Consider the following 27,973-nt stretch of genomic DNA (forward strand, 5'->3'; position numbering starts at 1 on the left):
AGTAGATAAAGTTTAGAAAAGTCAGTCAGGACAGTGCAGTTTGACTGCAGGTGACCAGTCACAAGTGGACTCCGTGTATGTGCTTCTTTTGCTTTGCAAATTTGAGATATGCAAATGAGGGGAAGGCAGGGTGCCTGTAGCGACTTCTCTGCTCATTACGCTCAGTATATTTCCGTCCTTTCCCTGTTGTTTGGACCCATATTTACCAGTCTCTCTATTCTTCACTTTTGAATACTAAACCCCCATGAATTTTCTTAAGGCTTATTCACCGTCCCCACACTTTGCATCGCTTTCATTCTCCTGGCCCTTTTTAATTGTGTGAGATTCAAAAGAGGCTCGATTATGTGGGGAAACAGCCTCTCTGCAATATTGCAATTTTGGGATTAAAAAGCCTGACTCTTTCATCTTCTCTGTTTGCCCTGCAATTAGAATAAATACAACTCCATGCTGTTGGATTCTGGCCCATCTTTCTTCTCCTATTTATTTATGTTTTACATAAAAGCCCCAAACTATAGCTACATCCCATAAATCATCATGTTGGTTGTCTGGTTGACAATTGTACTGTAAACAAAGCAGCACAGAAAGCGACCCCCATGTTCTTCAGCCTAATAGAATGGCCTCAGAACCACTGAAATTGATTTGTTGCCATCTAGTGGTCAATTGTATTTATAACAGCTGTTAAACTCCAGCAATTATTTTACAAGCACAAATGCACACAGAACATCTGATATCTTGGATGGCCATGAAAATCTTTTATTATATTATTCACAGTGCTCAGAAAGTGGTTGTCAGAACACATATGCACAGTCAAGAAGTCAGAGGAACCATCAGAACCGCACTGTACAGAGACCCTCTTCTTGTTTAGACTGCATGATTGACCATAGTGCAAACAGCTCTTTTATTTCAGGTTCCCTCTGTTTGCAGTTCAGGATGTCGAGGGCTTTATGTGAAAGGTGTCACTCAAAAAATTCTGTTAAAATTAGCTGCTGAGCTAATAATTAGGCTCTTGTGATCCATAAGGTAGCGCACAAAGAAATGTGAACGATCAAAACTAAGCAAACTCCTTTTGGAGATGAAGAGCATGCCACAGAAAAAGATCCAGACCTTCTATGAAAAGTGCTGTTTTCACGGTCAAAAAATAACTTCAAATCTCACCTTTAAAGTGACACAAGGAGCACTAAAATTGAAAATGAATGTTACACATTGAAGTATTAAGCACTGCACTCACATTCTTTAGAAATCATTAGGTTACTGCACTATATATGATGAAGGACATTAGGTTATTGGAGCTATTAAAATCTGAGGTGGTAATGCACCCCAGATTTTATTTGTCAATTGCAAACAGTTAAATTGGTTATTGCTGATTCTGAAATACCCTCAGAGGACATAAATCAGAAGAGTCACGTGATACATCACAAAGAACGTCCTGTAACACGTTATTCTATGAGTATATACTATAGAGAAGGTATAAAAACAGCTGGGTGCAACTGTTATTTTTAAAAATAAAAGAATAAATTCACAGATGTCCTTTTAGTAACATAGAATTATGGTAATCTTGATACATTAATTGCTCTGGCATTTAGACATACAGTACATGTAATAGTAAGTAAAGTCAGTATGGCTCAGTTACCCTGTATCAGTGCTAATTCTGAGAGGTATTCAAATACAAGGCAGCCGGAGGCCTTCTATCTGGACCAAGTCTACAATATGGCAGTAACATGTGACTTAGAAAGAATCAAATACTGCTCAGGTAGCATATTTATATGTTGGCTGGCTCTTGTGTTTGCAGTTAAAAACAGGTTCTCTCTCAGCATCAGGAACTTAAAAGACAAAGTCAAAGCGAGGCTGAATTAGTCAGCAAACTTTCTCTGTAACTATATGCAATCAAAGAGGCAACCTCTGAGCTAATGAAACCTTTCCAGAGGCGACAAAGGAGCGCACTTCAAACAACAGTGCAGCTCACATATAGCGGGAGTCTGGGCAAAGCCAATAGAGTGCTACAGTGAAGACACATTAATAATTTACCCATTAATAACCAAAGCTACAGATATGAACATGGCCACTTTCACACAACTCGGCCAGTCACTGTTTTTTTTTTTTTTTTTTAACTTTATTGCACATTAAAACACAGCTAGCGCAGCTTTAGTAAAAAAAAAAAAAAAAAAACTGTCATAGAAATATCATTACTTTTACACTTTCTGTGAACATCTCAGTATTAGAGCTTTAATTACGTTATAGAGCACATTGTGTACAGAATATGTTGCATGTCGGCTGGGTCGATAGAATCATAAAGCTCCTTTGTAGCTCAAGAAAACCTGGGCATCTGTAAACACTGCATACACAACCTTAACTGTGTAATACCAGAGCAGAGTGGTAAAAAATATATTGTTTAACAGCAGTACATTTGGTACTTGGACCAACCAGTATTTACATATACTTTAAGTTTCATAGATGAGTTTCACCATTGACATAATACATATATAAACACCATTTAAACTGTATATATTCTTAATAATTAATCATGGCATATACTTCTCTGTAACACTGCAGAATAGAATAAATTAAAATTAGAGGTATTTGCAGTTACTAATTGGCCCAAGTCTGTTCATGGCATACAGTAAGACACAATACTGTACCAATAAAAAAGTCTCAGAGAGGTAACAGAGCAGTGAGATGATGTGTCATAACGGTACGTTGGCACCTCAGCCTTGTTTATCCGTTGTACGACCTAATCTGACCCCGATACCGGGTGAAAGATCGATCAGGAAACAAGCTGCTACAGCACTGTGCGTGTGTTTCAGTATGCTGGTATGGCTGAAGAAAAAAAACAAGCAGATACTGTAAGAAAGTTTGTCCAAAAAAAAAAAAAAAAAAAAAAAGAAAAGAAAAGAAATCCTTACACGATATGCTTCACAGACAGACCAAGTTGCTGTTAAGGCTTTGTTGTATATGAGCTTATAAAGTGAGGTTAGAAATAAATGCACCTATAAAGTTGTTACAAAGACTGACTGTACCCTGTAAGTAGATGAACACATTGCTGAGAGTTTGGCATGTGAAGTGCTGAGGTTGTATATCACAGTATGTACAGATCATAACATTGCACAAAGACAAACACTTTTTTTAAAAAAAAGGTTCTCGTTTGCGTTCGGTGAGTCAGCTCGAGTCCAAAAAACATCCAGCTGATGGCTGGTGTTCAAGCAACTCAGCAACTAGCAGCTGATGCCACTTTTGTGTGTGTGTGTGTGTGTGTGTGTGTGTGTGTGTGTGTGCGTGCAAGTCACAAAGTGTATTTATCAGCTGGGTCAGTCTCACAGGTTAAAACAGAATACGTTACAGTTTACAGTACCTTGACATACCAACTTAGTGCTTTTAGTTAAAAACGCACTTCAGTGAAAAGTAGACAAGTGAGACACTTGTATGAAAAAGCATCTAATAGGAGTGCAAGCAGTACAAAAAGAGGAAAAAGTGTAAAGAGCTTAATATATACTGTCTAAATGTTTAAAAAGCATAGTATAGTTGATAATATTTATATATTCCACTTATTCTTTACCTATTTTACATAATTTTTTCCAGCACAGTCCAGCTTATTTGTATTTTGGCTTTTTTGTTTCTTTACTCTTTCAGCAGCATCGTGCAAACTGTCTTAACTGAGCCTCTTACGCCAACCTTTTAATGACGTTCCCATTTTTCTCAGTTGATTTGAAGCACATATTATCAAAAGGTTACTGAGCAAGGCATGACTTTATCAAAATATGCATTAATTTACTAAGATTATCCATCTGCTTGACCAGGAATCTCTCGCGCTACACTCCTCTGCTCCAGCAGAGGGACCCATTTCTCATTTATCTCAGCCAAACTCATTCAGTGCTCCCACTTTCAGAGCCTGTGGACAAAAGGCTGTGGGAGCAAATATGCTGGAGGACACAACAAGGAGTTGAAAATACTCCTTTCCTCCATTAATAAAGGAAGATGAGACATCACATAGAAACAGGAAGGAGGTTAAGAGATGTCTGCTCCCTCTCCAACTCCTCCTTCAGGCTCCTCAGCTTGGGAGCAGCTTTGTGTATCTGAAGGTGTGTGAGCGCACCGTAAGCTGCCCCAGTTAGCTTTGTTTTTGTGCAGGTGATCCAGCATTGTTTGGCTGAGCAGGCTGGGCTCAGTGAAGCGGTGCCACTCCTCAAACAAGGGCTCCACAATGTAGGAGATAAAACCTAAAAAACACGCAGACATCTTCTGTTAGGTACATATGGTACAGCCTTTGCTCCACATAAAACAGTCACAGTGCAAACAAAATACACCCTCTTTCAATTCTAAGGCTTTACATATCAGGACACCATAAAAAAATGATCTAGTCATCACCAAGTCTTAAAATAAGGTAAATACAACCTGAGTTAAACCAAAAAAAAGCAGATTTGTTGCCATGTTTGGGATCATTGTCCTGCTGCATGACCCAGTTTGGGCAAAGCTTTAGCTGTTGGACAGACGTCCTCACATTTGACTCTAGAATACTTTGGTATACAGAGTCATGGTTTGACTCAATGACTGCATACTTACAAATACTTACCTTTGCATGGAGATCTGGGTGACTGGTTTGCAGATGTCGTTTAAGATTTGTCGTGTTTTTACCCGAGATAGTCGTCCCACATGGTTTACACATCGTTTTGTTTGTCACAATGTCAAAGGACAAATGTGTCCATACATCGGCTCTTCTCTTTCTTCCTGCTGACATTGTTTACATAACTTCGTTCTATTGGAAGTAACGACAAATCACAGGCTAGTTTGGCCTTCCCGGGTTTAAAGCAAATTTGTGCAACTGTGCGTTTGACTGGATGTTTTCCTAACTTGTCCCTGCCTTTCACAAAATTAAATAAGTTCTGATTGGATGTCGTCCCGGCCAAGCATTTTCGTCTCGTTTTCATTCATTGACGAAAGGTCAATTAATTTCTTCATCGTTTTTATCCTTTTAGGTAGTTTTTATTTAGTTATCATGGGGTGGCTGTAGCTCAGGAGGTAGAGCAGATCACCTACTGATCGGAAGGTCGGCGGTTTGCTTCCTGGCTGCTCCAGGCTGCATGCCAAAGTATCCTTGGGCAAGATACTGAACCCCAAGTTACTCTCCAACACAAGCGTTGGAGTGTGAATGTGTGTCAGTGTTAGATAATAAAAGCACTAGGCTTAGTTCATCATGGAAATGCTTGTATGAATGGGTGTGAATGGGGTAAATGTAAACGTCGTATAAGCGCTTTGAGTGCTAGTGCTATAGCACTAGTGCTATATAAGAACTAGTCCATTTATTGTCTCGTTTTCGGCATGAAAAAAAGGGTTGTTGACGAAAAGCTTTCGTCAACTAAATTAACACTGATTTGGTGGGACATCCACTTATGAGAAGATTGGTAACTTGAATGGTTTCCACTAGTGTTTCTCACTGTAGAATTATGGACATCAAATTGTTTGGAAATGGTCTTATAACCCTCCCCAGATTGATGGGCAACAGTTGCTTCTTTAAGATCATTGCTGATGTCTTTCCTTCTCGGCACTGTGTTAACACACACCTGAATGCTCCAGACCTGCAAACTGCCAAAACGTCTGCGTTTATAGAGGTGCTCACACTTGCTCATGATCAAGTGCATCTGATTAGCAGCACCTATGGAAACAGTAAAGGTGTACTTCGCTCTTTACAAACTGCTTCTTCATTTTGGCTTAGTTTTGTTAAATAAATAATGACACAGTGAAATATGTGATGTTTTGTAGTTCAGAGGAATTGTATTATCTCCTGACACATAAAACCTCAGAACTCATAGAGGGTGTACTTTCTTTTTACTGTACATGTGAGATGTTTTTCTTGAGAATCTCAGCAAGTCCTCATAAATTGCGGTTGTGTGTCTGTGAGTGCACTCTAGTACTCACCTATCTGGATGGCTGGGATAGAGTCAGCCTGTTGGTTACAGAGAGGACTGATTTCCAGGTCAAACCTCCTCTCCAGGTCACCTGCCGGGTAAAAGCCACAACTCAGAAAACAGATGGAAGATATAATACGGAAAGTTTAACAAAACCTTGATATAAACTGAGAGAAGACAGGTCGACATCTGCTCACCCTGTCTGTAGAATTCCTCACACACCCTCTCACTCCACTGCCTGCTCAGCTCCCAGACCCGACACGGGTTACAGACATCTGCACACTTTAGAGCAATCTGCAGGCAAGGAGAAAGAAAGGAATGCACATATACTGTAAATGCATCCCAGCTTTTCATTAAAATTCAGCTCATATAATGAAGCTGAAATCACAGCAAGATCTGTTGTGAAAAATGGATAAGGTGCACTACACCTGGAGTATAAAGTGTCTGTGTGAAGACAGCTGAAGATCCAGGTCCTGGTTGTCCAGATGTTCTCTGAAAGTCATCAGGAACTCATTCTGTCTGTTTATGTCTGTAGCCAGGATGAGAGAGCCTAGCCGTTGTTCAATGTCTTGCCTGCAGAAAAGAGGGACAAAACAACAAAATGATGATTTTTCACTTGCTCCATGCAGAGCACCTTTGTTGTTGCTCCATACTGAAACTGACCTCTGACCTTCTTGTGAAGGCTCAAAGACTTGTGGTGCAAAGAAATAAGAGTAGCAAAAACACTTTAATTGTATAAATCTGCAGTAGAAAACTTCCCTCCAAAAGAAAAAGAAAAAAAGCTGAGTGACAGTGAGGCTGCCAAACTAAACACAGATGAGTTATATTTTAGAGCCAGGTTTGGTTTTAAGATACATCACTATGATGTATCTGTAGAGCCATTATATTAATAATAATAATAATAACACTAATACATTTCATTTGTAAGCACCTTTCAAGATGCCCAAAGACATTTTAGAGAAAGAAGAACAAAACAAATCACAGAAAATAAATAAAAGTACAGGCTATCCTGAACAGGTGAGTTTAAAGTTGTGATTTGAAGGCAGGAAGAGAGTCAATACTGTGGATGCCTGGTGGGAGTGAGTTCTATAGTTGGGGAGCAGAGCTGCAGAAAGCTCTGTTTCCCCTGGTGCTGAGGCGGGTGGAGGACACAGTGAGATGGATGGAAGAGAAAGAATGGAGGGAGTGGAACGAGGCGATGTGAAGGAGATGGGATGGATAAGAAGGGGCGAGGTTGTGGGTGGCCTTGAATGTTTACAGGAGGATTTTGAAATGAATTCTGAATTTAACTGGAAACCAGTGGAGTTGCTGTAGGACTGGATGATGTGGTGAAATGAGGGAGCTTTGGTGATGAGATGAGCGGCTGAATTTTGAACCATTTGGAGCTTCTGGGAGGATTTGTGAAGGAGGTCGAACAGAAGTGAATTACAATAATCAATAAAGGAGGAACAAGGATGGAGGTGGTGTGTCGGGAGAAGGAAGGGTGGAGACGATATTGAGAAAGTTAAAGTTAAAATCTGCCTATTGTCCATTTGAACAAACGAACATCCGGCGTAGTTTAGTAATATTGCTTATTGTAAACTCTAAAATATCAGCCTGCTGTGCTGTGTTTGTGTGTTCTTACGACATGTCAGCAGGCAGGTGGGACAGCAGTCCTGACTCTCGCAGCATGCCCACAGTAGATCTCCAGTGGTGACTCTCCAGCACAGATGTGTTCTGTACAGGACAAATGAAAACCAAACTGTGCTTCAAACAGACTGAGATGCAAAGCCCTTCATCTGCCACACAATCATCCACATGCTAACTTAACATCTGCAATCTGGTGTGTACCTGGTAGAGGGATGCCAGGTGGTGTCTGGTCTTGATGAGGAAGGGCTGGTTGACTCCAGGATGGTCCACATCATGGGCAGCTGCTGCCATCAGACCCAGGAATATGTCCAGAGGACTCAGATGCTCCGCCAGCTACAACACAGCAATGATTGTTCTTTATACAGGATGGAGACCTGGACTCATTTTAACGAAAGCTTCACTGCTAAGCTGACCACCAAAGCCTCTGAAAGGGCACATGTACTCTGGAGAATAGTAGTAAGCCTGACAGGTGTCCAGTTTCTTTAATACTGCCACTTCTTATATCAGTTTTTCTGCAATCTGTACTTACAAAAAACAGTAATACAGTGGCTGAAAGCTGTTTGCTGGTTTGGTGTTAGCAGAAAATAAACTGACACTTTATCTGCATTTTAGTAGCCACTGTGAAACTGTTGGCTGTTCCCACACTTATAAAGAAGCAAGGAGAGTGACCTCCAACATACTCATAAAATTAGGACTTTGTTCATGTTATTTACCTAATTTATGCTCAGTTGTCTAATTTCAGCTCAGTGGGACAGTCCCTACTGCTGTTAAGCTACTCTCTTCTACTCGCTGTTTCACCATGTATGTCTTTCTCCTGTGCTCTTCTTCATGGGTGTTAAAGTGAAACAAGATACGAGGAGCAGCGCATACATGAAAGAAGTGAAGGGAAAGTTACTCAAGTTGAAGACAACTTGTTATTTTAAGAGTGTTCTACTGTCCCTCTGCTGCCTGCATCACTGTAAATTTCCCACAATGTGGGACAAATAAAGGATTATATTATCGCTTATCTTATCTTACAATAAAATCTTCCGAACAAAGGTTAATCCACATCAGAGGCTGACACCAAATTTTAGAATCAGGTCAAACTATGTTATAAATTCACCCAACCAAAATCTGTGACACAGAAAAGAGAAGGTAAGACAGGAAACGTGTTGGCAGTGGCGTGTGGTCACACTGCAGTATATATGTCTATTCAGTACTTTTTACTGTGGGGTGATTATGATTATTATTATGATTATTCTTGTGCACACAGCTTCTCAGACTGTAAATAAAATGCAGGGGAGGTGTGTGTGTGTGTGTGTGTGTGTGTGTGTGTGTGTGTGTGTGTGTGTGTGTGTGTGATTGTCTGAGATTCTGGTGCTTTCTTCATCCAGCATACCTGAATGTGGTATGAAGCTCTTTTTAACTTTTACAGCACCAGTCCGCATATTTTACCTCCTGGAGAAAAAGCCCTCTCATAATTAGAAGACAGGACATTGTGAACCATTTCCTACATAAATTTACCTCAGAATTTAAAAGACCTTGCAATTTAAAGTCCTTGCAGTTATAGCTGTTAATTTCATATGTAGCCTAGTTTTGTGTCATAGCATGCAATCATATTATCCTGACTAAACTTGAACTCCAGACCTGTTATCTTATACAAGGGCGCTTGTTATCTATCACACACCAGCATGTGTGCTGTACTGAATTTCATTTAGAGCTTTTAACAAAATAGAAGCATCACGAAGCACTTCACAGAGCAACAGAGGACACAAAAGCAATTACTGAAAAAAGGGAAAGATGCAGAGAGGCTTAATCTGGTCAGAGAGCTTTGGAGTGTTCTCAGAGCTATAGATTGATATGTCGTCAAGTCTAAGTGTGCGGGAATTATCCCCGAGGAACCAAAGCTAATCGAATATGTCAAGGAGAAGCTTAGCCTGGTGAAGTCTTACAGTGTGTGTATGACAGAGGGAAAGAGGCAGAGTGTGTGTGCGTGAATACAGTATTATCCATTACCTTGGGCTCCTTTAGGTAGCAGTACATGGCCTGAGTAACATCAGCAGCATGAACGGCATTGTGATAGGGATTCTGGGAGTGGTAGTCCTCCTGCACCATGCCTATCAAAGAAGAACACAAGGTCAAACCCTGTGAAACTTGACTTTAACACCGTTGAGCTACACTGCTGTATTTTCTGTTTAAAGTCTAAAGGTGTCATAAGGGCGTTTTTACGCCTACAGTTCATTTACTCCGGTCCGAACCAGTTGATGAGTTTGTAAACTTGTAGCTTTTCCCATAGTTTTGGTTTCTTTTCACACTCTAAAATATGAAACTCCAAGTGAACCAAAATGTGTCACTGAAGCCACGTAAGACTGTTTAGTCCAATTACTGGTCACATATGTCTGGTGTGGGAGCACCAAACGTAAATACAGGAAGAAGCTGAATACTTCTACCTGCACTATTCTTACATCAGTGCAAATCAGCAGAATCACACATCACACTGACTTGCACTGTACTAGCAAGCTGGCAGGTTAAAGGTCATCTGATGTCCGATGTGTTGGACTAAAGGTCTACAAGCATTCTGGGCTGCAGAGAAACAATAGTACAGTAAAAATGCTGAAACTTCACATTTGTTTTAATCTTAATTACTCTGCTGGATCTGATAACGAGACTAGATAAATAAATAAGAGAAACATTTACATTTTGAGTAGCATTAAGAGCATTAACTCTCATTTAGATTGTGAACAAAATCATTTTAGCTTGAATTCATAGACTGTGTTTCTTTTTAGTGTTGTGTGAAATGACAAAACAATGCTAACTCTGTGCTCCATAACAACATGCAGCTCAATGTTACTCTGCAGTGTCTATGCAGTACCATTTAGCCTGCTATGGTTACTGGGTTAATATTCACTTACTACGGGAATGTGAGTACTATCACTTTGCCCAGATTTGTTGTTAGTGCTTGGTGTTTCTTTTGTAATGATTTACTGGTAGAATAAAGGCAATTCTGTACTTTTCTTCTCAGCTTTCAGACCCGCCAAAATGACAATGCAGGCGCACTTCATAACAAGTAATGTTTCTGTGCAGAGAAAGGATAACGTGTAAGGACAGCAGTGCGTCAAACCTTTTTACATAAAACTATACTGTTGATTGTCTTCAGCTATGCTTTCTGTAATGAGTGTATCTGGTGTACATGAAGATGTATATTCCATGTTTTTGGAAAATGGGCAGCAAACTGGTTATATTTAGAAAATCCTGCTGAAAACAGAACATTATTAACAGGCTTTAAAGCTGATAAAACTGCCAAATTCCTAAAGTCAGGAACCTAAAAAAAACATTACATTTTCTTGCAGCTTACCAAGAAACCTGTTAAGTTTGACCATGTCCAGCTGGAAGTGGTGAATGAGATCATAGACATTGAAGAGATGGCACATCAGAGTCACCAGGCTGTTCCCTAAAGCACAAAAGAACTCATGTAGCTCATAAAACAAATTACATTTTACACTGCAAAATATATGGAGTAACTGCATACTGATAATTATCAAGACATAGGAGTGATGGTGAAATATGGAATTTATGAAATAACCAAATTAATAGTAAATCATCTCACCATTTGTAAGACGATCAAAGAGGAAAATGTCAAAGTTCCACGTGCCTACTTTTGATAGCATGTGCTATAAAGAAAGAAAGAAAGTTGTCAGAACTTATGTGTTGGGGACATGTGTATGGCTTTGACTGCATATGAATGTGTTTGTGTGTTCTCACAGCAGCTTGTCCCAGGTAGTCATCATCAAGTAAGTGTAAGGACCCAGGCGAGTGGGATACCAACCCCCTCAGCAACCTAGAGGCGTGGCAGTATCTCTGGAAGCTCAGGAGACGCTTCACCTTTCTCCTGGTGCCGGTCTCTACCTCCCCCTGCTGGGCACTGGCTGAAATTAGAAAAAGGAACGTGCTTTCTGTGTGAGTAGCTGATAAATATTTTCTACACAAAGGTGTGACCTACAGGATTTAAACGGCACGTGGTTCTGTCGCAGAAACTAAGAACAGGAATATATTAGAAAAAAAAGTGGTTCATACAAAGGGTGGGAATTTCAAAAGTAATGTATTCACCAGGAGGTATTTGACTACTCTTTGAAAATCCCCTCTCCCACCCTTGCTCAAATGACTGTGCATAGTTGTGGCAGACTTGTGATATGAGTTCGCACTGGACCTCCTTTCTGACAGCTGTGGTTGTCTTTGGCTTTGCATGTTTTTTTTGTACAGTATCATCTAATCTCACTGTGGCACATGTTTTACAGCCTTGTTTTTTGTTTTTGTTTTTTTTCTATTTTTGTTATTTCACTGTGGTCAGTAAACAGCTTACAGACACTTTACTGCCACCTTCTGGCAGTAAGAGCCTATTACATCCTATCAGGTGCTAGTAAAGATGAGAAATATATATATACAGTTTATATATATTAAAACAAGAAAAACATTTTTTACAGTGTGTTGGTGGTTATCAAATGTGTTTATACCTGAATTAAACAGCTTCAGTCAAAGGCAGAGGGGCAGAGATGTCAAACTGTTTAAGAATTTGGATAGCTGTGCCATTTTTAAACATGTCTTGTCTAGAAGTCCTTCATGATTTACAAGGACAGTATCTTGTAATAGTTGTGTAACAAGAAAAAAAAATCTTAAGTTGCATATGTTCTCAGGGTGACATCTGGCATTACTTGTACTTTACAGTTTAGGAGTGGCCAAATTTGCAATCTGGTACATTCTTAAAACAAAGGAATGCCAGCTCAGTAACATTTGAAGGCTTGAAAGACCACAAAAGTGCACAATGACAGAATTATTTCTATGGATAAGAAAAACAACCTTACAACATCTAACCAAGTCAAGAACACTCCAGAGGAGGAAGGTGTTTATAGCAAGATGCAAACCACTGATAACACTTGAGAACAACAAGGCCAGATTAGACTCTGCCAGAACACGTCTAAAAGAGCCTGCACAGTTCTGGAAAAAAATTGTTTGGAAAGATGAAACCCAGATGAACTTGTACCAGAATGATGGGAAGAGAAAAGTATCAACAAAGAAAGAAACAGCTGGTGATCCACAGCATATCACATAATCTGTCAAACGTGATGGAGGCAATGTTTTGACATGGGCACGCACCCGGGTCACATTATTGAGGGCCTAATGTGACTGCTGATAGAAGCAGTCACATTAGGCCAAATGCTGCAAAACTGATCAGACAGCACTTCACAGTGCAAATGGATGATGACTCAAAGTAAACTGCAAAAATAACACAAGAGTTTCTCAAGGCAAAGAAATGAGAAACTCTTCAATGGCCAAGTAGGTCACCTGATCTCAACCCAACAAAGCATGCTTTTCAGATATTGATTACAAAACTGAAGGCTGGCTACAATAAAGGACGTGCAGAGCATCTCAAGTGATGAACCATAGCATCTGCTGATGTCCACGGGTTCTAAACTTCAGGCAGTTATTGACTCCAAAGGATTTTCATCCCATTATTAAAAACAATATTTAAATTATGTTAGTCAATTTATGTTTGATTCTCTGAAAATGGGGGACTGCGTATAAAAATGTCTGTAATTCCTAAACAGTTAATACAAACATTTGTTAAACCCTTTGAATTAAAGCTGAAAATCTGCAGTTCAACCACATCTTGACTGCTTGATTTAAAATCCACTGTGGAGGAGTACAAAACTGTGTTTTGTCCAACAATTTATGGACCTGCTGGTGGGTGTGAACACTGGAGTGACAGATTTTCAAAAAGCTACAGAAACAATCAGACACAGTTTGCTGTTGTTTCTGCAAGAAAATGTGACTAGTAGGAAAATAGAAAGGAGAAGAGTTGCTAACATATATTTTAAATGAACAAAGAGACTTACTTTTTAGGATTCGCAGGTCAATCAACGGGTAGGAGCCTCGTCTCTCAGCCAGCAACACACCAGCATGACCCGTGTTCAGCCTGCCATCAGCTAGATGAGAAAAAAAGGAAAGAAAGAGGGGGAGATAAACAATAAACATGAATAAAGAAACACAAAAATTTGGGATAATGTTTTTGTGGTGTCTTTTAGTGGCAGACTGAATATTAAGTCAACTTTTCAAGAGGACGCAGAGCGAGACAATGAGAGCAAAAAAAGGGGCTCGTGGCAGTGGCAATTTTATTTATATAGCGCATTTCATTATATGTAAACTCTATGTGCTTAGTGCAGAGGATTAAAAAAACATAAAAACCTGTGCAGGTTTGCCTTAAGGTGAAAACAGCAGTGAAAACAGCAAAATAAAACTTAAAAACAAAAAACAGAGCAGCCAGAGGGGTTATGAGAACAGTGTTGTAATCAAAGTAGATACTCAAGATAATCAGCCTCATAGATTCAGATTCAGAGATGTTATTAGATTAGGAATAAGAGTAAATTTATTGATCCCAGAGGGAAATTCATATTAGCCCCTGTGGAACAAGAGGATCTTTGATGGCACTGAAGAACCAGGCCATTGTGCATCTCATCCAAGTTTGCTGGAGGAAAATGGATTTCATGCCACCTTGCAGCTGTAATGGGTCACACTTTGTATTTATCAGATTAGTGTTGCCTTAATTGTGTGTGTGTGTGTGTGTGTGTGTGTGTGTGTGTGTGTGTGTGTGTGTGTGTGTGTGTGTGTGTGTGTGTGTCTGTATGTAACTGGTGGTTTCAGCTGGTTTCAGGTTTGTCTTACAACCAAAGACGAATTAAAAGACCAGAACTTTTTTCCTCTGTGGTACAAAATGAATGGATCTTCTTTGAAGAGTTTGAGTCGTGGACATGATTTCCACTGTTTACACAGCTGATAAATGTTTTCCAGCAAACAAAAGGAAATAAATATGTTTGAAATGCCAGTGGATTTCAAACAACATATATTCTCCTGAAAGGATATCAAGTGTTCCGGTTTACTGTGTGAGCTCTCTTCCACAGTGTGAATAGCACTGGGAGGTCCCCTTCTGGCTTTTCCTTGTGGTGTGAGCATCTATCTGATGGAGAAGGAGCACAAAAGCTAAACAGAGCCCCAAATACTTCCTCTGTTTAACAATCTGCAATCCACACACTGAGGCCAGAGAGAAGACACAAAAGAACTAGGTTCTAAGTCACAGCCAACATGAACACACATAAAATTTGCACATGAATAAGCTATGTACACTGAATAATTTACACATCAGTTGTGGGGAACTGGAGCGTATTATATCCCTAAGGTTGCCAAATCACATCATCTCTATGAGTCCTGCTTAGGAGATGCTAACTACCTGTTAATGGGGTTTGAGTCACTGTGGTAACTCCCTCAAGTTGCCAGATCCTGCCATGAAATGTAGGCTGCCAAAGTGGCAGAGTTTGCAGGTACTGTAATGGGTCACACTTTGTATTTATCAGATCAGTGTTGCCTTAATTGTGTGTGTGTGTGTGTGTGTGTGTGTGTGTGTGTGTGTGTGTGTGTGTGTGTGTGTGTGTGTGTGTTTGTGTGCTTTGCAGGAAAAATATATGGTTAAAAAGGCAAAAAATCCTGATTTATTTATGTCAAACAAACAAAAACAAAGTGCTTCGGGGAAGTGACTCAGCCTGCTAAAGCAAGGCAGAGGAGTCCCACTGGCCTAGTTTGTGCAATAAAAGAAGGAAAGGGGGAAGGCCTCTTCGCTCTTAATCCTGTGTTCTGATGCGCGACAAGAGGAGGAAATACATCTTCTGGAAAAAACACCGCAGTCACAGATCATCCTCCTTCTAACTCAGACAAACACAATCACACCCATTCAACCCCCACCTCTCTGTCTCTGTTCAAGCTGCAGTATTTTTCGTTCATATCACTCCAGGTTTTCACTTCCTCTGCTTTTGGCATCGTTCTGCCCATACTCCTCTATCGTGGCGTCTCAAACTTCCCGTCATCGTTCGTTCCCATTCAACAACTACACCTCATCCCTCTCAGTTTGAGCCATCATTTCCATCACCACCCGCTCCTCTTCTCCGTCCCTGTCTCTCTCTCTTCCTTTAACTCTGTGTGGTAAATAGGTCATTGTTTCCACGCTGCGCAAAACTGGGTCATTTCGGATGAAAACGTGAATCAGTCGGGAAGCGTTTTAAAAAGCGGCGATGCACATGTGCCTCGTCATGCAAACCATGCTGTTGTACACATGTAAACTTGCAAATGAGGTTAAATCCCTCATTCCAAACACAAATAACAAGATCGCACACTTGGCACACATCACCCACACACGCGAGCAGACACGGGGGAATTGACAAGAATATATTCACTTAGCTTCCATGAATCTGTGGGTGTTTATGGCACAAACTGTGCTTTGGGGCTGTTCTCAAAATTTGACAGGCGCATTGCTGCCATATGAACAAAAAAAAAAAACAAAAAAAAACAAGCAAGGTTTAAACACACAGGGGCAGATGATGTTTTCTTTTGCCAACAGCTGCTGCTTTATCTGGATACATAGATAAATACAGGGAATATACAGAGCAGATACAGTAAACCCACTGGTGGTGCTACCATTTTTCTAAAAAAAGAAAAAACTAATATATAGCTTTTAAAGTGATAGCAACACTTGCAGCCTGGCTAAAATTTAGCAATATCCATCCACAGGATGGAAATTTACTTTAATTTTTTTAACCATCCTTCTCATGCTTTCTTTTTTTCTTTCCTACGGTAAATGTCACAATGACTCACAATCACCACTGACAAATAATCAGCAGTGTCTCCACACATTGTTATGTGGCGTGATCGAACAGTGCGTAGATAGCCACTCGCCCTCAATAAGAAATCATCACATGCATGAGGTCATCACAGTTTACAGGCAAAGTCACTGGCAGGGAACAGTATTCATTTCGCCATTTCCCCTCATATGAATCAGCAAAGGTAATTCCCCACATTATGAATCATTAAAAAAAATAAACGTTGTTTGATTTTTATCATCTGATTATTAATGAAAATATTTTCCATTTGCTGTCAATCTTAATATCTGTTAGTTTCCCTTAAAAGGTCAGGTCTTCCTGATATCACTAAATACCAGTAAGATCCACGACAAACTGAAGGCAACCGAGAAAACACCCGAGATCGAGCCAAAAGCATTTTTAAATGTCAAAAATAAATACTGAGTCAACAGATGTTTTCCGAACATCTACATCCTATTTGATACTGATGCTAAGTGACTGTTGTCCATTGGTTCATTGCTGTTAAATATAAAGCATATTTCCTTAATTCCTGCTGACGTGACATGAGTTAAATGTTGTTAGTGTTAAGGCATCCTCTCTATTAATTTACACAAGTTCAAATTGTCAAGCAGTCCATCATCGCTGTTACTAAGTTACTAAGAGGCATAGCCTTGATTGATGATGTCACATCAGTGCCATTGGGACAGCTGCAGCTCAGCAGATGATAGCACAGCTTTATTTAATGAATACTCTGGCTTTACAGCTCAAATCCTTCTTTTCACTGTCGACTCTTCTTGGCTGTCTGATCTACAGTGAGCGATGTTTGGACCTACATGGCGTACGTCCAAACAGTGTATGTAACACACACACACCCATGTAACCATACGGCCCGAGGGGCATGTGTCAGAGACAATCTGTCAAATCTGTCTTGTTAACAGTGAACAAATGGCATGAACTCAGAAGCTGAATAATTAAATAAAAAATGCATTTGCAAAAACACATAAAACAAGATCTTAACTCATGAAAATGGCCTTTCCAAAAACTGGCTTCATATTACTTTTACACAGATGATTAATAAACAGACTTTACACAATTTATCCCATTAAATTATTCTAATAATTCCAAAACATTCACACCATGTGACACACTTTCTGCTAACATTGGTTTAATTTCATGTAGCGTACACAGCTAATGGGTGAAACTAAGACAACATACTGTGCAGTCATCTGAAATATGGCTCTCACAAACTTGGACGCATTACCTTCCAAATGTGCGCTCCTGTTTTCTACGTCCAGCTTTAACTCTTCTGCCTGCTCCTTTTCTGATTCAACCCAAGGGCCCGCTTGATTTCTTTCCGGCCCCCGGGGGCCTCCCTTGCGTGCTCTCCAGGCCGCTCTGAGCTGCCGTATAAGAGCTGGTAGCTCCAGGGCTAGTGAGAGGCCACCACATGTAACAGGAGGAGTCCTGAGGGGACCCCACACTGGAGAATGAGGAGGCTCATCTGGACAGACCCCAACATCAAGACCGGAGTCCCGCATCCTGAGATCTGGGCCCCAGAGTCCCTCTAGGACAGGCATTTTGACACCACGCAGGGACGGAAGGATGGATGACAGGTGCACCCAAAAGATCCAACTAAAGTAAAAGGGGGTGAAACAAGAGGACAGCAAGAAAAAATGGGGAAGAAGAGAGATGGCAAAAGGAGAAGCTCACTGTCAGGTAGCCATGGGTGAGGAGAAGGAGGAGTAGTCTAGATGTAGGACAGTGTAACAGAGACTGCAGGGAGAGATGGTGTCAGCAGCAGGAAAGTCAGGCGAACAGAAGGAATGAGCGCACAGAGGTGAGGAGTGAGAAAAAAGAAACAAAAAGTGAGGTGCCGTGAAAAGCCCAAAAAAAAGAGGAGAGAATCGAAGCGTATCCCTCTGTCCCAGAGCCACTGACAGTCTGCTCCCTCCTTCTGCCGCATTCTCTCTCTCCTCTCTTCAATCTCACTCGCGCCACAACCTTGTTGTGGAGTCTAAAAGCCCCTCCCTCCCCCACTCTGAGCTTGCTCACACACCATGTCTCTCTGCCTGCTAGCCCAGCGACGGACCAATAGGATTGCGCGAAACAATGTCGAGCTTCGGTTTGTAGCTTCTGTCACTCGGAGAGGTTAGTGAGAACAAGGCTGTTTAAGGTGAATGCAGCGTATACACAGAGCCATGGATTCCCCAAACTTATTTCTATGATAACATTAGTTTTCAACATTAAGTCTATTTTAACAGATTTGGGATTTAAAGCAGACAAGGGTGTTAAAATCTACCGTAGGGACACAAAGAATTATTCATTTTCATTTTTTGCATCATTCTTGGATGAAAATAACATAAAAATACTGACAATATTAAGAGATGTCCACTCAACTTTCAATGCATCAAATGACTTTTTTTGTTTTGTTTTTTAAATAAAAGCAAAAAGAAAAAGAGAGATATTGAAATTACAATAATATAAAAAGAAGCGGCTGCACAGAGCCACAGCTGCAGGTGGTCGGTGCCTGTCGTGGTGCTAATACCCAAAACAGATGGTTGACACCAGTGGTGAATGGAGCCATCAAGCTGAAGTAGGAGTCCTCTCAGGCTTGTTTAGCCTGTGGGTCTCTGGAGGTTATTGTCATTAGTGTTATTTGGTTCACCTGTGTTCCCAGCTGTTTCCACTCCCCTCATCAGCCATGTTGTGTATTTAAGTCCTGTGTTTCCTCTGTTTGTTGTAGTGTCCTCATCAGTGCTCCCATCAGTGGGTGAAGTAAAAAAATAAATAAATAAATAAATAAATTAAAAAAAAATAAATAAACACCACCACCACCACCAACAAGCACACACACACACACACACCCACACCCACACACCAACACCAACACCTCAGATGTGGGAAGAGTTTGGTGAGGCAGTGGAACAAGACTTTCTGCAGGCATTGAAGCAATTCTGGCAAACTGTCAGGGGACTCAGGAGGAGAAAGTGGTGCTCTACTCACACGGTATATAGAGTGGGTGGGCTGCTGCTGACTTCAACTGAGGATATAGTTTGGTGGTAGAAGGAATAATTCCAGGATCTCCTCAAGCCCATTGACACGCCTTCCATAGAGGAAGAAGAATATGAGGATGGGGGTTGGGTGTGTGTGTGTGTGTGTGTGGTGGTGGTGGGGGGCAACCCGCCTATCACTAAGGGTGAGGTCACTGAGTTAAACCTCTTGCTTGGCAGGGCCCATGGGGTGAATGAGATTCACCCTGAGGTCCTTAAGACCCTGGCTGTTGTAGGGCTGTCTTGGTCAACGTGCCTCTGCAGTGTCATTACACTACTCAGCTTCCCTGGGAAGGTCTATGCCAGGGAGCTGGACAGGAAAGTCGAAACTCAGATTCAGAAGGAACAATGTAGTTTTTGTCCTGGTTGTGGAACGCTGGGCCAGCTCTTTATTCTCTCAAGAATATTTGAGTTTACATGGGAGTTTGCCCAACCATGGTTGTCAGCTTGAAAAGTGGAGTGCCTACTCTTGGTCAGGGATGAGTTTTTCTTCCCCAAGTGGGTAAACCTGTGGGTGAAGATGAAAGGCGTGGGTAGTAAATGAAAGAATGAAATTGCGGATACAAGTGGTGGAATTGAACTTTCTCCAAAGGGTGGCTGGCTTGTCCCTTAGAGACAGGTGTTTAGACATTCATGATGGACTCATAGTAGAGCCATTACTCCTTCACATCATAAGGAGCCAGTTGAGCTGGTTCAGGCATCTGATTAGGATGCCGAATGGGCATCCATTTTGGTGGGGGGGGGCATGTCCTACCAGGAGGAAGCCCCAGAGCAGACCCAGGACATGTTGGGGAGATTACATGTCTTGGCTGGCCTGGGAACACCTCAGTGTTTCCCGGGATGAGCAGGAGGAGGTGACTGGGGAGAGGGAGGTCTTGGCTTCTCTGCTTAGCTTGTTGCCCTCGTGACCCAGACCCAGCCCAGGATACGTGGCAGAAAATGGATGGATAAGACAGAGAATCCCAGCCCAATGTCACATTACAATGAAAAGCTGGAAACTACATGTATTATTTAATGATCACATAAATAATTATTTGATCAAATAACTAATTCTTTTCAACTGTGTAGCTGCTCTAAAGAGGCTCTTCTACCAATTTCTTACTGCGTCATGGCACTTGTAAAATAAATGATGGTAAATTAAACATAAGATAACCAACTTAAGCTACAGTCATACTGGCCTAAAATGCCAGTGGGCCCTACTTTAGGTCCCAGAATTAGGCCCCACTGGCATTTTAACATTTTTATGTTGTGTCACAAGGTTTTGTCCCCAAAGTGGGATATCTTACCTTAAATCACCAACTCACATTAAAAACTTTACTGGTTTAGACACTAAAACAAATACTTTTCAACTCACAGTCCTGCCTGCTGTGCACAATGGCTATTTTTGGGGGGCAATCCCAAAAAACACTAGTTGGGGATGAGGTTTCTTCATGTCACTGATTACACAGCAGAATAGTGGCTAATAGCTTTACCATAAAAAGCAAGCCACCTAAAATTGCAGCCTATTACATATTGCATTTCTAATCAATATCCTGTGTTGACACTGAATATTACAACCAAGTGGGCAAATCACAGAGGTTGTGGTCTGCATCACAAGGATATTTACTTTCTCCAGTGGTGCACATCATGCTACTCCTAGGCCTCAAAGTAGGTTTAACTGAAAACTACTGTATACATCAAGCCTTCCAATCTATTTGCTCTGAATTCTTTAGTCTAGGTGACTAACCAGCCCTGGGCCAAAACACAGCAAGGATTTTTGATAGAGGCAGAAGATGATTTGAGACAAATATTAAATTTCAATAAGAAATGTCAAACAAAAAAAAAACCTTTCAAAACTGATATCAACCAATTCAAGTTCACTAACTAATATCCCTAAACTAAAGCTAACTAACTAGAATCATATTTTCTATCCATTCCACCTTAAACCTAATTTGTATTAGTTTTATCTTATACAAACATTATGTATTATGCAACTGTGTCCCTTTTCTAGCCTAAATGATTTTATTGGCCTGAACTGTAACAGGCCCTGTACCACAAAACAGTCTCTGTTGTATCTCTTTTCTAGCACACCTACATTCCCACTGCAAATTGACTGTGCTGGACCTAAAAAGCTGGCACTGGCACAGTGTGGCAAACTTGCTGGGGCCAAAACTAGAAACACTGTTGTCATAGAGTTTGGAAAGGATCATTCTCAAGAAATTCACCACTCATTCACAAATGCAGCCTATAAATTCTGTCTGCCATGATTTCTTTACCCCGGCTTTCACTAAATAATACAATATTCAGTTCTCGAACCCAGTGAAATGTAGTCTGGTTCTCGTAAGTTACCAAGGCTGATGAGGCTCCACATCATTGAGCCCCAACACTGGGCGTCCTTGATAACCGGGATCACGAGGCTGGTTATCAGCCGTCTCTGTTAACTCAGTTTATCCGTCCAGCTTTTCAGAACCATAATAGTGAGATAAAAATATGATATAAGTCATTATGACAGCTAAAAGTGATATGTAGGCATTATTGTTAGTATTTTAGTGTGATTAATTCCCTCAGTTACAAGCTCTGTTTCTGTAGGAAAAATCAAGTGACAGAAATATCTGTTGCTCGTTATCATCTGCTACATTAATAAAAGCACATGTATTTCTGTGGCTGCTGCAAACTATCAATCTGAATGCATTTCAGTGAATGTAAACCAATTAGATCTAGTACCTGCTCCTCTTTACATGCACTTCATTTGGAGGATGCAGTGGTGTAACTATTTTGTTTTTCCAGTGGAACTGTTCCCTTGAGAAACAGTCACATGCAGACAAAAGTTTTGACACACACACACACACACACACACACACACACACACACACACACACACACACACACACACACACACACACACACACACACACACACACACACACACACACAACAGGAGCATAGCCTTGGACACCACATATCAGTTGTAGGGAGTTCATTCCAAGAAATCACGAGACAAAGAGCATTAAGATAAAAGATACATAGTGTGAGAAACCGTGCGAAGCAAGCAGTGAGCCTAAATGTAGAGCACAGTAATTCACTGAAAATGTAGCATTGCTACGTGCTGAGCATATAGTTGTTTCATTGTAGCTTGGAACAGCATTTGGTATTTTGTGTAAAATGTATTTCCTTGTTGGCTGTATCTGTAGTCCTACTCTGTTAGTGCGTGCAAGTAACTGCAACTATAATCATCAGAAAACCTGGAATATGACTGCTGAGACTTGTGATTGCCATTTCCAGAGGATTACACCCTTGGGCTGTCTGTATGTTCATATCATTCACAATGCAACAGCCTTAAGGAAAATTCTGCAAATTTGGCACAGATTATCACTTGGACTTAGGCATGAACTGATATTATTTCAGCAGCGAAGGTCAAGGTCACAGTGACCTCATGTCCATTCCATCCTAAAAATGTCCTTACATTTGGCACAAATGTCCCTGCTTTGTTGATATAATCAGGGCACTATTTTGTTAGATATTAGGCTTTTAATTAATGTTTAATTGGACTTGAATTCATTTTAATTAAAGGTTACCTTGTAACAGATTAGAAAATGCTTGCCTTGGGTTGCTCTTTTTAGTTTGGTTGATGAGAATTCTCTGTAGCCTGAGGAGAATAGTAGAAATATCTTGTTTACTCAAAATCACCAGCAAATGAACGCATGTCCGTGTGTCCTAACTTTTTGGTGACGTCTGAGGTCCTCATTTTAAGGTCAAATGCAGATCCTCCAACATTAAAAATGCATAATTTATATTTCATTCAACTCACGTTTGAACACCTGAAATCAATGGTAAGCTGTACAGGGAGTTCTTCACATATGGCTTCAGTCAAAGTACTCACAAAACTTCTATTTAATTAGTCAGTATTATTGTAATGCATTTCCATATCTCTGTACCTGAACGATATGTAAACAGAGTTTACCAGAGTGCACCACTTTAACCAGTCAGTAGCTATCAGATAGACACAACAAGATGACATGTTTTTTTTAAAAAAAAGGAAAAAAAATGGGTGTGTAATCAAAAATTTTCTACTTTTTATGTGGCTGGAAAGAACTGACTCGCTGTACTTTAAACTTTAAAAGATTTGGTCTTCCTTTAATGTATTTTCAAGCTAACACTCACTAAAGTAACAAGGTCCCCACATGTTGTCATGCCCCACCAGCAGCTTTCAAAAAAAGAACAGCTGATCACACTACAGTCACACGCTCAGAGAGGCACACAAGAATCGAGCAAAGTCTTCTTCATTCTGTGAGGAAGACAAAGACAAATAGTCTTCTCTACATGATTTTATTGATCTAAGGCAAACTACTGAAACAAATGGTAATTTATTAAGAAAATTGTGCAAATTGCAATTTTAAACGGTTTCAAGCATTTTTATCCAAAATCCAAGCAAATTTCAAAATTTAAAAGCACCACATTTCAAAGATTTCCGGCTACAGGTTCAGTATTAAAGGGTTAATGGGAGACACATTCACTGCAACCACTTACTACTACATCCATCTGATACTTTGGACTGTTGTGGAGGGCTGCACAAATAAGCTGAACTCAGTTCTGCTCAATATTATCGTCACAAGCTTACTGGTTTATTTATTGTCCACCCCTGCGCTAAACAAATCTTGTTCTTCTTATTAAATTGCCAAAAACTGTAATGCAGTGGCACTTGCATTATCCAAAATCCCAACTGTGATTCTATCAGATTTGTGCAACATAAATAAAGCCTTACAAATACTGCACACATTTTTGTCACACCAACTAAATGGATGAAGTAGTAAGTGGCTGCAGTGAAAGTGTCACATCTGGCAACTCAAGAAATGGTGCTGGCTGTGTTTCTATAACAGCTACAGGGACATTCCTGATGTAAGGGGTTAAACAACATCAGCAATTTTATCATTTTTAGACATGCTGTTATGGCTGCGCTTCATCGTCTGATCCCCAAGGTCTAAGACTGTAGCTACGATTAACAGCTTTATCTCCTCTCAAGACAGTGCCTAAAAACATGGCTTGAGCTGGCTGAGCCCTGCACATGTTGGAGCTTTCCAGAATAGAAACACATTCTGTATAAAAATGTAGACAGTTGACAGAGATAGCAGAAATATGCATCCCTGTTTGACGCAGAGAATATACTGGGCCAAAGGTTAGTGAAAGCCTGAAGCACTACTACTAAATATTTGGAAACACTCTTCTCCACCAAACTGCAGCTGACTACATATATTTACAACCTTTTGCATTGAGGTGATCAGGTCAGTGAGTGTTCTTACCCAGCATGCGAACCTGTATGGCATTCTGCTCCCAACTTTTGAATGTTACAGCTCCACACCTCTGTGGTAGAGAAACAAGAGAAAAGGGAAAGAAAGGCTGATGTTAACATTACAAAGGGCAAAAATACACACACTGCTATCAATGAACTCTGTTTAACAAAAAAGAAACTGTGCTAAAAGCCATGGTGAAAGCTGTGTGAAGCCACAGATGGTTTTCACACTGGTGTGCCACCCCAGCACTGTTTTCCCACAAGCCTTCACAGGAGCTACACAAATTAAAAAGTAGGAGAAATTCAGATTAAACAGTTATAGACTGAAAGTGAATGTGAGCACTTCGCTCGCATGCATTCATCATCATCAGCTACACCAACAGATATTTCAAGAGATTTTGGCCCAGTGTCTTCACGTCAGGACATTTCCTCTGTTGGGTACTTAATCAAACTGAATAAGTCATTTGGGGAAGGAAAATGTATTTATTTAAAGATTATTATTCATCATAGTGAGTAAGAGAGGGCAGGAGAACTCAGCAACACTGGCATCTGCGCTTCCAGCAGCGACATGTCTGTGTTTTGGCCAACAACGCAAAAAAAATAAAAAATAAACTGGGTCAGGCAACATACTGGCATACACTGGCAATGATTTGCACATTAATCACATGCTTCCACATGGATGGCCCTCACGGCCAGGGGTCTTTACTCATCTTTTTTTAGTCATTTTCTATCAAAGGTGTACTTGTCTCAAGTTCAAATCACATGATTTTTTTGTTTCTTTTTAAAATACTGGTCACAGAGAGATGGCATAGATGCAATTCACAGTACCGTTCTTCTCATTACTCACTAGCTTTTTCCATCATTATCTGATCCAATTACACTGTTACCAGTGTAACGCTCACTTCTATCACTGGTCTAATCACAAGTTAAGATTAAGTTTTCCAGCTAAGAATGATTTTTTTTTTTTTTTTTAAATTATGCAACAACCCGATTTTATGCAATTGGTTTCAATAATGTATTCAGAAACTCCCCTCTGATTAAACTCAGGCCTCAGTTTGTGGCTCTCTGTACCCTGATCTGCTGTCAGCTCCAAAGCATAATTAAAGCCCAAAGTCCTGTGCTGTAGATCAGTCAGACACAGCTCAGTACATTTCCCAATTGAGGTCATCTATTTATAATTGCCAGTAATGGCTATAATAGTTATAATGGCTCGACATCTATGTGCATTTTGGAGAAGGGTGAGAGGGGACTGGGCGCACTGGGTGAACTGAGTCACACACACACACACACACACACACACACACACACACACACACACACACACACACACACACACACACACACACACACACACACATTTACATACACATTTGATAGAAAGCAGATTCCCTACCTGACCTGATGTACACAGGACAAATCATCTGTTATCCGTTATTAAGCGTGCTCAGTGTTTGGAGGAAGACAGTCATAAACATGTACCTTGAGTAGGAGGATTTACATCTGATGTAGTGCACATTGTTTACTGGCAGGCAGGAAACGGGTGGAAGGAGGTAAACCCAAGGCAGTGACTGTTCACTCATTCAGCCCACGTGGTTATGGTATGTTTATAGGACACAACTTGTCATTTTTTTCCCATGATCTCTCTGCTCACATCATTACTCATTTCATCTGGCCAGTTCTCTAGTTTAAGTCTCTTTCTCACAGGCTTATGACTAACCCTGCTTTTAACTCTCCTGTACATAGCGGGGTGTCAATATTTTGTTATTGTTGTTATTATCCCACCGTTTTGTGCTGGAGAAACAAAGACATCTTCATTAGGAATAAAGAGCAGTTTAAAGTCTTTTAATTCATCATTGCACTATGTTTGAATATTAAGCCAACACAAAATTGATGTGATACAACAGATGAATGGCTGCTACCATAGCTAAATGTCATCTCAATTAGCAGCAGATCAATGACAGTCATGGATCTCTGGATGATCAACTAGTGTTTCTCTGGCTTTATTCATTTGGAAATGGCTTCAAATCCTTTAAAACTTTTCATCTATACATCTGACAAATTTCATTAACTTGAGGTGGAGCATGGTTAGGGAAGATACCAATTAAATGTTAGTGCAGCTCTGGATCAGTTTTCTTGGCAGAAAATGATCTGTGTGGGCAGCACTTGCAGTAAGTGATGTATGGAGCAAAAATCTAAGTAGTATGTGTACTGCACTATGACCACTATCACCGATCAAATAAGCACCAATTCAAAGTATCAGAAAGCAGGCAACAGTAAACATCAGTTTGGGGAATTAACTTTAACAATGGGCCTTTAACAGACACTGACAAAAATGTTAAAATGCACCAGTCGCTTAATAACATCATCTACCAGCCACTTGCTATGCCACTTGCGGTGCTAATTTCCCACTCTGGTAGCACTACATTTGCCACACAAACCAGAAGTGGGGACAGCAAAACCATTTTTCCCACAACTGAGCAAGCTCCGTGTTTCAAGGAAAACCACGAGGTGGGTTACAAAGTTTCTGAATGAAACTTTTAACTAAAAAGACAAAACAAAAACAAAACACTGCCTAATCGGCTTTAAACCCTTTAATTAAGGTTATTTTTTAAGATTATGTAATAGCAATCATTTTCTTGCACCTATACCTATACCTTATATAAATAATTAACACATATTCAAATATTTTCTTAGACATTTATAACTTAACATACATGCTGTGGCACGTCACCAAACATCACAAGCAGACCCAGCCTGAAATGAGTCTACTGCACATCTTTCTCCTGTTTGTGTGTGGTCTGCAGTGTCCAGGCTGCAGGTGGACTGCTGTAAATCTGTCAATACACTGACGAGACACATGGCAATAATACACAAGGCCGAACACTGCAGCAAACACGGTACACATAAGCCTGCATGAAATAACCCCTTTTACCACAAAAAAAACAAGGTCATTATTGACATGCAACCTACCATCAAAACATTTAACCCATTTGAGAATACTAGCACGCCACAGCATGCACCATAAACAGTGTTCACTACAAAGCCTCTCTAGAAACTCTCATTTTAGCGCTGAAGACTTCACGGGTCCTTACAATGTAACAGCGATCAGTCGTTACGGCCTGTTACAAAACAAGTCTGTCTGTTTAGAGGCACTCAGCTACACAGCTGTAAAAATCACAGTCTACGTACCTCGACCATTAAACAGGACATTTAACCATCTCGGCTGCTCGTAGATAACAAGTGAACGCTACGGAATCAGGCGCGTGCGGACTGTTTTCATGTCACGGGGAGCGCAGGAGTGAACCGCATACAGCAGGACGAAAGGTGACCGTGCCCGAGCTGACACCTGTTTAAAAAAAACAACAACAACAAAAAACTATTTCATCCTCCTCTCCCGGCTGCCAATCATACTACTCCCAATGTGAGGACAGCACGGGCTTTAAAAGAGGTGAAACCGAAGTCGCCGCGCCTCCC

The 27,973-nt window shown here is 40.5% G+C and overlaps 1 protein-coding gene across 2 annotated transcripts; it reads right to left on the reverse strand.

Moving 5' to 3' along the window:
* Nucleotides 1-2,867: 2,867 nt before the first annotated feature.
* On the reverse strand, nucleotides 2,868-27,973 carry LOC115774460 (cAMP-specific 3',5'-cyclic phosphodiesterase 7B). 2 transcript variants are annotated; one of them, XM_030721762.1, is made up of 13 exons: nucleotides 27,689-27,973; nucleotides 24,510-24,570; nucleotides 13,397-13,486; nucleotides 11,268-11,431; nucleotides 11,113-11,176; nucleotides 10,861-10,956; nucleotides 9,522-9,622; nucleotides 7,728-7,859; nucleotides 7,522-7,613; nucleotides 6,326-6,470; nucleotides 6,095-6,191; nucleotides 5,908-5,988; nucleotides 2,868-4,211 (listed from the first exon to the last, which is right to left on the reverse strand). In XM_030721762.1, the coding sequence occupies exons 1-13, from the start codon at nucleotides 27,707-27,709 to the stop codon at nucleotides 4,000-4,002; spliced, it is 1,356 nt and encodes a 451-aa protein (XP_030577622.1). In that variant the 5' UTR covers nucleotides 27,710-27,973; the 3' UTR covers nucleotides 2,868-3,999. The 2 variants fall into 2 exon arrangements, with proteins under 2 accessions (XP_030577622.1, XP_030577621.1); XM_030721761.1 differs by lacking the exons at nucleotides 24,510-24,570; nucleotides 27,689-27,973 and adding an exon at nucleotides 17,445-18,110.

The sequence above is a fragment of the Archocentrus centrarchus genome, chromosome 24 (assembly GCF_007364275.1).
Source record: "Archocentrus centrarchus isolate MPI-CPG fArcCen1 chromosome 24, fArcCen1, whole genome shotgun sequence".
NCBI classification, from domain to species: domain Eukaryota; kingdom Metazoa; phylum Chordata; class Actinopteri; order Cichliformes; family Cichlidae; genus Archocentrus; species Archocentrus centrarchus.

What these genes read in the sequence shown, in the direction of transcription:
- LOC115774460 (XM_030721761.1), bottom strand. Translation starts at nt 17,760, where the DNA reads ATGCCTGTCCTAGAGGGACTCTGGGGCCCAGATCTCAGGATGCGGGAC. An exon ending in TGACCTGCGAATCCTAAAAA is followed by an intron (nt 11,432 to 13,396) that starts GTAAGTCTCTTT and finishes TTCTAATTTCAG; the next exon opens with CCAGTGCCCAGCAGGGGGAG. An exon ending in ACTACCTGGGACAAGCTGCT is followed by an intron (nt 11,177 to 11,267) that starts GTGAGAACACAC and finishes CTTTCTTTATAG; the next exon opens with CACATGCTATCAAAAGTAGG.